The sequence below is a fragment of the Colobus angolensis genome, unplaced genomic scaffold, assembly GCF_000951035.1.
Source record: "Colobus angolensis palliatus isolate OR3802 unplaced genomic scaffold, Cang.pa_1.0 Scaffold115, whole genome shotgun sequence".
NCBI classification, from domain to species: Eukaryota; Metazoa; Chordata; class Mammalia; order Primates; family Cercopithecidae; genus Colobus; species Colobus angolensis.
In genome coordinates this window covers 2,383,376-2,392,650 of record NW_012112586.1, presented here as the reverse complement: position 1 = coordinate 2,392,650, position 9,275 = coordinate 2,383,376, and the positions used below count along the sequence as shown (strand labels likewise).

General features: G+C 53.9%; 1 protein-coding gene across 2 annotated transcripts in view; it reads left to right on the top strand.

Annotated features, from left to right (window-relative positions):
- ADGRD1 (adhesion G protein-coupled receptor D1) overlaps positions 1-9,275 on the top strand; it is a 190,553-nt gene that overhangs the window by 53,880 nt on the left and 127,398 nt on the right. For both annotated transcript variants that reach the window (XM_011961176.1, XM_011961167.1), the window contains one exon: positions 3,163-3,304. In XM_011961176.1, coding sequence (XP_011816566.1) covers positions 3,163-3,304 — 142 coding nt within the window. The remainder of the gene's footprint in view (positions 1-3,162; positions 3,305-9,275) is intronic.

The window sequence follows — 9,275 nt, the reverse complement described above, 5'->3', positions numbered from 1 at the left end:
GGGACTTCCTCCAACAACACAGACTCTCCTTCATATTATAAAGAGGAACAGAATGTGGGCAGCCAACCTCCTGTTGCCACACCTCACCCCTGCCCCACCCTGCCCCACCTCACCCCTGCCCCCACCTTTACCAGAGGAAAATGCTCCTAAGGAGGCGTCTGGCCCCATTCTCATCTTGACTTGGCCGACGTCTGGCGTCGCACTGATTACCAAACCGGGCCTGGTGGAGGCCGCGTGTTCCCAGAGCAGAATCCAGGAAACCACTCCAGATTTGCTTTCATACCATTTGTGTTCATAGAAGGTTCTCACTTAATGTTTTCCTTATGTTTTTCCCAAGAAATTGATCTAAGTCATCGCTCCCTGCCTGTGCGTAGATTCACCCACTCACTCACTCAGTCACATGTGTGCTGAGCACCCACTGTGTCAGGCGTGGTTCCGGGAGCTGGGGAGAGCAGTGACCCAAACGGGAAAGCGTCCGGGCCCCAAGGGAACTTCTGCTCTGGGAGGGAGAGGACGACCCCTATTGCACCATCAGGAAATGTCCACGCAGGGGAAGCCGAGGGACGAATCATGCTGCGTGTTTAGGGCCCGAAGCCCGCAGCGGTGACTTTCTGCTGCTGGCTAATGGCACAGCCCTAAGTGTCGCTAGAAACGTGGTTTTCCCAGTGTGTTTGGTGGAATTGCACACGTGTTGAGTTCGTGGAGCTCTGCAGAAAAGGCTGTGAGCATCGGGGCACAGGGCACAGAGAGTGAGAACCAGGCTCCTGGCTGAAGCGAACACACTGCACATCTTGGGGCCGTGGAGTCACGCGTGGGGCAGGGCCGGCGTTCTGCTGAGCGAGTCAGGCTGTGGAGTCACGCGCGGGGCGGGGCCAGCGTTCTGCTGAGCGAGTCAGGCTCGGCGCCGCGGGGCTCTGTCTTGGTCCCAGCAGCCTCGAGCCCACCCTCACTTTCTGCGGCGGGGACTGAGCCCACGCCTGCCCAGTGGTGAATGTTCTGCGAAGGTGAACGTTGTTCTTCCGGGGAAACGTCTGAGGTATTACCCGGATCTGCGGTTCCGCAGAGTGGAATGTTTATGTGCGTTCTGTACGTAAACACGGCTTATCTCTCTGTGGGACTAAAACTTTCTGGGCAAGTTTATTAGAAGAAAAAGTCTAAAAGCCTCTTCAGAGGGGCTATAATGAAAGAAATGGTTGAGAAACATGGACCTAGGGTGATGCTTGCTTTTCATCTTTTTTTTTTAAGTTTGTGTTTTATTCCATGTGTGTTATCTGGACTTTGGGCTTGGATCAGTAACATGGTCACAGAGAGGAATCGCCAGGTGGAGCAGTCGCGCCTGTTGTGACTCACAGGCCTGAGAATCGACGCTGCTGGTTTGCTCCAGACTGTGTGAACTGGCGACGGTCTGTAGGACACTGGCAACGGTCTGTAGGAAGCAGCTTCTGCGGGAACGGACAGGGTGTGCATTCTCTGTGGCACCATCTTTGTAAACACTTGGTATTTGCAATTCCAGGAATAATTCTGCATGCTTCTTGGAGGCCTGCTCTTTTTCAGGGATGTGTGTAAGGACTCAGTGCAGAGGCCGGGGGTGAGGTGGGGCGTGCTGCTGCTCCATAAGCCCCACCGCCCATCCCAGGCAGGGTCACTGAACATGGTGTTTGAATCTAGTTAGAAGGAAAAACAAGTTGAGGGAGGAAAAAGATGGTGCCCCCAGCTCCCAGGGCCCTGTGGGATGTCCCAAAGGTGGTTCCGTGGGCATCGAAACAGGGACCTGCAGATTCGTCAGTCAGTCAGCGCTTTGGATGGCGGATAGGGGAGGCGCACAGGACCCAGGTGAGGCCCACACAGAAGCAGACGGCTGGGTGACCGCGGGGGGCCCGGTGACAGCACGTCTCAGACATCTTTGTTTAGTCACCCCAAATTCAAATTCGTGCAACAGATACTTGGTGACCTGCTGTGTGCCAGGCAGGGCTGGGATCAAATCAGGCAAATGGGCTGAGGGCACCAAATTAAAGGAGCCAGTCACCCTTGCGGGGGTCATGCCCGTTGTGAGCACCTTCTTAAGTCTTGCCCTCCAGGTGCCTGGCTTCCCTCACCCTCCTCCTGGCCCTGAATATCTTTTCAAGCTCATAACTCCATGAGACAACCACTGTAGACATCAGTTAGGCTTCTTTAGATTGGGTTGCAAGGGACAGAAAACCCATCTTAAACAGTTAGAGGCAAAAAATTTACTGGATCATGAAAGCCGAGAGCTCCGCAGGCAGCTGGCTTCAGGAGCCGCTCGATCCAGCGTCCCATTGATGTCAGTGGGCTCTCTCTCTGGGCAGTTCCCTTCTCAGTCAGTCTCCCTCCTCGTGATTGCAGGCAACTCCCAGGGCCTCATGCCTCAGGGCATGAGGAGAAGTCTGGCAGGGAGAATGAGGGTCTTTGAGCCTGCATTCTCCCCCTACCTCGCCTTGTGGCATCTCCTCGGATTTGACTGGATTGAGTGTCATTCTTAAATAGTCCCTGTGGCCTGAGGGCTGCAGTGCTCTGACCGATCCGGACCCAGATACCAGGGCTTCCTCCTGAGCCAAGATAAAGTCAACTCCAGGCTGTGTGGGCTCTGAGTGGGGAAGGGGATGGCCACCTAGAAGGAAATGCAGGTATTGATCAGGAAAACAATGAATGAATACTGGGTGGGCAAAACAGCAGATGGCCACTGCACCATCTTATAATCAGGGAAATTGACGTTCGGAAAGGGTGAGTTACCTGCCCGAGGTCACACAGCTGATTAAGTGGAATTGCTGAGATTCATGCCCTGTTGTTTTGAGCATTTCTGCTCGTCCACACTTCTGGGCCATCTCCCTTTTCTTATAAACTTTTTGAGGTCAAGGGCTCTGTCTCACCTCTTGGTCCTGGTATCAGACCTTAAAGAGAGCAGGTACTGAAGACAATTCAAGGGACAGAGTCCGAACACAGAATAGTTGAACTCACCTGCAGGTACCAGCTTCACATCTTGAAGGAGAGCAGCTGGAGCTGAACGATAGAAATCAAAGTTCCATCCAAAGAAGGTTTCCGTCTCAAGTGTTTTGGATGGAATGCTGGCTCCCAGCCCGGGTTCTAGCTGTGTGCTACTCCCCTGCATTTCCCATTTTGTAATGATTTCCATCTCTTCCCAAGGATCGTGGAGGCCATGCATCACCAGGACTGCCTGCTGTTCGCCACCAGCCACCTGATTTCCCTGGAGTTGACCCCGCCGCCCACCCTCTCTCAGAACCTGTCGGGCTCTCCACTCATTACGGTCCACCTCAAGCACAGATTGGTGAGTGGTGGTGCCTTCACCCTTGTCGCCGCCTTTGATCTGGTTTCACACTGAGGAATGTTGGGTTGTCTGTGTGCTTGCATAAAGAATCTCCAAAAGCCTTGGTGCTGGCCAGAACTGGAATCTTCCTCTCCTTGGAGCTCCTTTTCTTGGGCCTTTGTTTCTGAGCTGCAGTGGGAAGCGCTCACATAGTGCCTGGGCTGCCTGCGCGGTGTCCATGTTGGGGAAGAGGCCTCGAGGTGGCTCTCTTAGACGTCTGTGGAGCAATCACAGATCTTCCTCATTTATAACAAGTGTCCTTACTGGAGGAGGGAGTACCTAGGCCATCGCAGTTACCGTGTGTTAGCCATCAGCAAGATGCAGCACTGTGTTCTGTTAGAGAGAAACATGCTTCAGAGCTCGGGAAAAACCATTTTTACACTTCAGGCATTGCATGATAAGCTGTTGGTCCTGATGCTTCATAACCGCTCTCCTCTCCACATGTCATTTATTTTTTGCCAGTGAGTAGGACTGATAGAGACATTGGGGATGCCCATGTGCTGCCATTCTTTAGTAAAAGGCAAAAGATGTATACGGTCTGAGGAGAAACCAGAGTATAATTCTGCCGTTCTTTAAAAAATGCATGCACTGTTCCCCACGCCAGGTTCATGTCAGGGGGTAAGGTGCTGATGTGACACTCAAAGCCTGAGATTTTTCAAAGCATTTATTAAAGAACTCACTGTGTTATTGGTCAGAATTAACACTAAAGGCATTTCCTGGCAAGATTTTCTATTTCATTCGGTTTTGCTCTGCTCTGTGGCCAAGGTCGACTCTGTGTGCACACCTGGGTGGATGCTCCTGTTCTTTCAGGGGTGACTGTGTTTCTGCCCCACCTGGGAGGAGCCCACACATGCTTGTGCTGCTGGGTGAGCTGGGGCAGTCAAGAGATGGTACTGGAGATGGAGATGGGAATGGAGATGGAGAGGGGACTGGAGATGGAGATGGAGATGAAGATGGAGAGGGGACTGGAGATGGAGATGGAGATGAAGATGGAGAGGGGACTGGAGATGGAGATGGAGAGGGGACTGGAGATGGAGATGGAGAGGAAGAGGGGAGATGAAGATGGAGAGGGGACTGGAGATGGAGATGGAGAGGGGACTGGAGATGGAGATGGAGATGGAGAGGGGACTGGAGTTGGAGATGGGGATGGAGATGGAGAGGGTACTGGAGATGGAGATGGAGAAGGAGAGGGGACTGGAGATGGAGGTGGAGATGGAGATGGAGAGGGAACTGGAGATGGAGATGGAGGAGGAGAGGGGACTGGAGATGGAGGTGGAGATGGAGATGGAGAGGGGACTGGAGTTAGAGATGGAGATGGAGCTGGAGAGGGGACTGGAGTTGGAGATGGAGAGGAAGAGGGGACTGGAGTTGGAGATGGAGATGGGAATGGAGAGGACTAGAATTGGAGATGGAGATGGAGATGGGAATGGAGATGGAGAGGGGACTGGAATTGGAGATGGAGATGGGAATGGAGATGGAGAGGGGACTGGAGTTGGAGATGGAGATGGAGTTGGAGATGGAGATGGGGATGGAGATGGAGATGAAGAGGGGATTAGAGTTGTAGATGGAGATGGAGTTGTAGATGGAGATGGAGATGGGAATGGAGATGGAGAGGGGAATGGAATTGGAGATGGAGATGGGAATGGAGATGGAGATGGAGATGCAGAGGGGACTGGAGTTGGAGATGGAGATGGAGATGGAGATGGAGTTGGAGATGGAGCTGGAGCTGGAGATGGAGATGGGAATGGAGATGGAGAGGGGACTGGAGATGAGACTGGTCACCTCAAGCTCCTTGCCCTTCCTCTCTGCACGTGACCAGCCATGAGCCTATTTTCAGTGTGTCCCGTGCCTTTGCTTCCTCCGCCCCTCCTTGGTGTCCCTCTCCTTCCCAGTGACTTCTCACCTGGACCAGCAGCCTCCTCGTGTTCTGTCTGCTCCATTCTCCCCACAGTTTACAGATTTATTTTCAAACACACAGATCAGGTGATGCTACTCGCCTATTCAAAGACCTTCTGGGACTCAAGGTTCCCGCAGGAGAATTTACACTCTGGGGCTGTTGGCAGATCTCTAGCAGACTCTTCCCGTCCGGCTTTCCATCTGCCCCTCTGGCTCTCCTTCCAAGCCCAGCAGGCTGTCATTGCTGGTGCCGTTCCCTGTGCCTGGTCGGCCTCTTCCACACCTCTACTGTCTGAGTTCACCCATCTCAGGAGGAGCCTTCTCTCCTCCAGGCCCTCTGCGGCCTACACAGAAGGGAACCTTCCTCCTCGCCGTCTTTGTACTGTGTTAGCACAGAGTCTCAGCTCCCATGCTATAATCATTTATGCTAATTGGCAATCCCTTAAATGGCCTGCAGCTTCTCAGAGGCTGCCAGATCCAGCATGGAGCCCACTGCCCTTCCCCACCTGCCCTCACCGAGCCTTGGCACTGAGTGGAGGCTCAGGAGATGCTTGCTGAGTGAGTGCTGTGCTGGAGACAGTGCCCTGTCTTGCAGTTGCGCAGTTGACATTTGTGTCTTCTCTTTGTATGGAGAGAATCCTGGTCCCCTGCCCGAGCTGTCCCCTCTGCCGTGATATCAGTGAGGATGTGCTCCATGGGCTCTGCCTGTGTTTGGAAATGTGGCCGTGCCATGCAGCAGAGACACTTGGAGCTTCTAGGCTTGAGGGTAGGGCAGTGCTGTCCTGAGGTGTGTCAAGCCTGTAGTCAAGAGTCTGTAGCTGGGCGCAGTGGCTCTTGCCTGTAATCCCAGCACTTCGGGAGGCCTAGGTGGGTGGATCACCTGAGGTCAGGAGTTCGAGACCAGCCTGACCAACATGGTGAATTCCCGTCTCTATTAAAAATACAAAAATCAGCCGGGCAGGGTGGCACTAGCCTGTAATCCCAGCTACTTGGGAGACTGAGGCGGGAGAATCACTGGAACCCGGGAGGGATAGGTTGCAGTGAGCAGAGCTCACGCCAGTGCATTCCAGCTTGGGCGATAGAGTGAGACTTTTGTCTCATTAAAAAAAAAAGTCTGTAAAGGCAGGAGGCTTGTTCTGAAGGCCTCTGGAACCTCTGTGTGCTCTGAGGTTGATGCTGTCCTCTTGAGTGAGGTGGGCACTGTGAATCACAGCCAGCTACAGGGGCTGGGGGACGTTGAAGAGCAGGAATCACGGATCATCCCAGAAGGTGAGGCGGGGGCAAGTGGAGAGGGGAGGGCACGGGCAGAGAGGGGAGGCAGGAGATGAGAGCACAGTTTGAGTGCCAGGGCTGCAGGGGAACCACACATCCAGTGAGGTTGCACAGGCACACATGCATATACATACATGCACATGCACATGCATACACATCCAGTCCACACACAGTCCACACACTTGGTCCACACACACCCAGTCCACACACTCGCAGTCCATACACTCAGTTTACACACACCCAGTCCACACACAGTCCACACACAGTCCAAACACACATGGTCCACACACCCAGTCCACACACAGTCAGTCCACACACTCAGTCCACACACACACCCAGTCCACACACAGTCCACACACACCCAGTCCACACACAATCCACACACACTCAGTCCACAAACATAGTTCACACACAGTCCACACACACTCAGTCCACACTCAGTCCACACACCCAGTCCACACACACCCAGTCCACACACAGTTCACACACACTCAGTCCACACACACCCAGTCCACACAGAGCCCACACACACTCAGTCCACACACTCTCAGTCCACACAGTCCAAATGCACAGTCCACACACCCAGTCCACACACAGTCTCCACACACCCAGTCCACACACAGTCTCCACACACTCAGTCCACACACACCCAGTCCACACACACCCAGTCCACACACAGTCCACACACACCCAGTCCACACACACCCAGTCCACACACACCGAGTCCACACACAGTCCACATGCACACAGTCCACACACTCAGTCCACACACATACAGTCCACACACACTCAGTTCACACACAGTCCACACTCAGTCCACACAGTCCAAATGTACACAGTCCACACACCCAGTCCACACACACCCAGTCCACACACAGTCCACACACACTCAGTCCACACACAGTCCACACACATTCCACACACACCCAGTCCACACACAGTCCACACACACCAAGTCCATACACACTGAGTCCACACACAGTCCACACACTCAGTCCACGCACACTAAGTCCACACACATACAGTCCACACACACACAGTCCACACACTCCACACACAGTCCACAGTCCACACACCCAGTCCACACACCCAGTTCACACTCAGCCCACACACCCAGTCCACACCCACCCAGTCCACACACAGTCCATACACCCAGTCCACACATACCCAGTCCACACACAGTCCACACAGTCCACACACCGAGTCCACACACACCCAGTCCACACGCAGTCCACACACAGTCCACACACATCCAGTCCACACAACCAGTCCACACACACTCAGCCCACACACCCAGTCCACACTCAGTCCACACACAGTCCACAAACACAGTCCAAACACACACAGTCCACACACCCAGTCCACACACACTCAGTCCACACACACACAGTCCACACACAGTCTACTCACAGTCCACACACAGTCCACACACATTCAGTCCACACACAGTCCACGCACTCAGTCCACACACACTCAGTCCACACACACCAAGTCCACACACAGTCCACACATAGTCCACATGCACACATTCCACACACATACAGTCCACAGAGGCCACACCCAGTCCACACACACTCAGTTCACACACACTCCACACACAGTCCACACACATCCAGGCCACACACAGTCCACACAACCAGTCCACACACACCCAGTTCACACACACCCAGTCCACACAGTCCACACACTCAGTTCACACACAGCCCACACACCCAGTCCACACACACCCTGTCCACACACAGTCCATACACCCAGTCCCCACATACCCAGTCCACACACAGTCCACAACCCAGTCCACACACACCCAGTCCACACACACAGTCCACACACACCCAGTCCACACATAGTCCACACACAATCCACACAGTCCACACACACACAGTCCACACCCAGTCCACACACCCAGTCCACACACACCCAGTCCACACACTCAATCCACACACAATCCACACACTCAGTCCACAGTCCACACACCCAGTCCACACCCAGTCCACACACACTCAGTCCACACCCACTCACTCCACATACACCGAGTCCACACAGTCCACACACAGTTCACACACACCCCGTCCACACAGTCCACACACACCCAGTCCACACACGGTCTACACACACCCAGTCCCCACACACCCAGTCCACATACACACAACCCACACACAGTCCACACACACTCAGTCCACACACAGTCCACACACAGTCCACACACAGTCCGCATACAGTCCACACACACCCAGTCCACACACAGTCCACACACACACACATTCCACACACCCAGTCCACACACAGCCAGTCCACACACGGTCCACACACAGTCCACACATTCACAGACCACATACACTCAGTCCACACACAGTCCACACACACCCAATCCACACACACACACTCCACACACCCAGTCCACACACGGTCCACACACAGTCCACATACTCAGTCCACACACACACAGACCACATACACTCAGTCCACACACTCAATTCACACATTCAGTCCACACACACCCAGTCCACACACAGTCCACACACTCAGTCCACACACCTAGTCCACATAGACCCAGCACAGACACACACGCAGTGCACACACAGTCCACACACACCCAGTCCACCCACCCAGCACAGACACACACACTCAGTCCATACACACCCAGCACATGCAGTCAACACACTCAGTACACACACACACAGTCCACATATACCCAGTCCACACACACCCAGTCCACACACAGTCCACGCACACCCAGTCCACACATACCCAGCACAGATACACA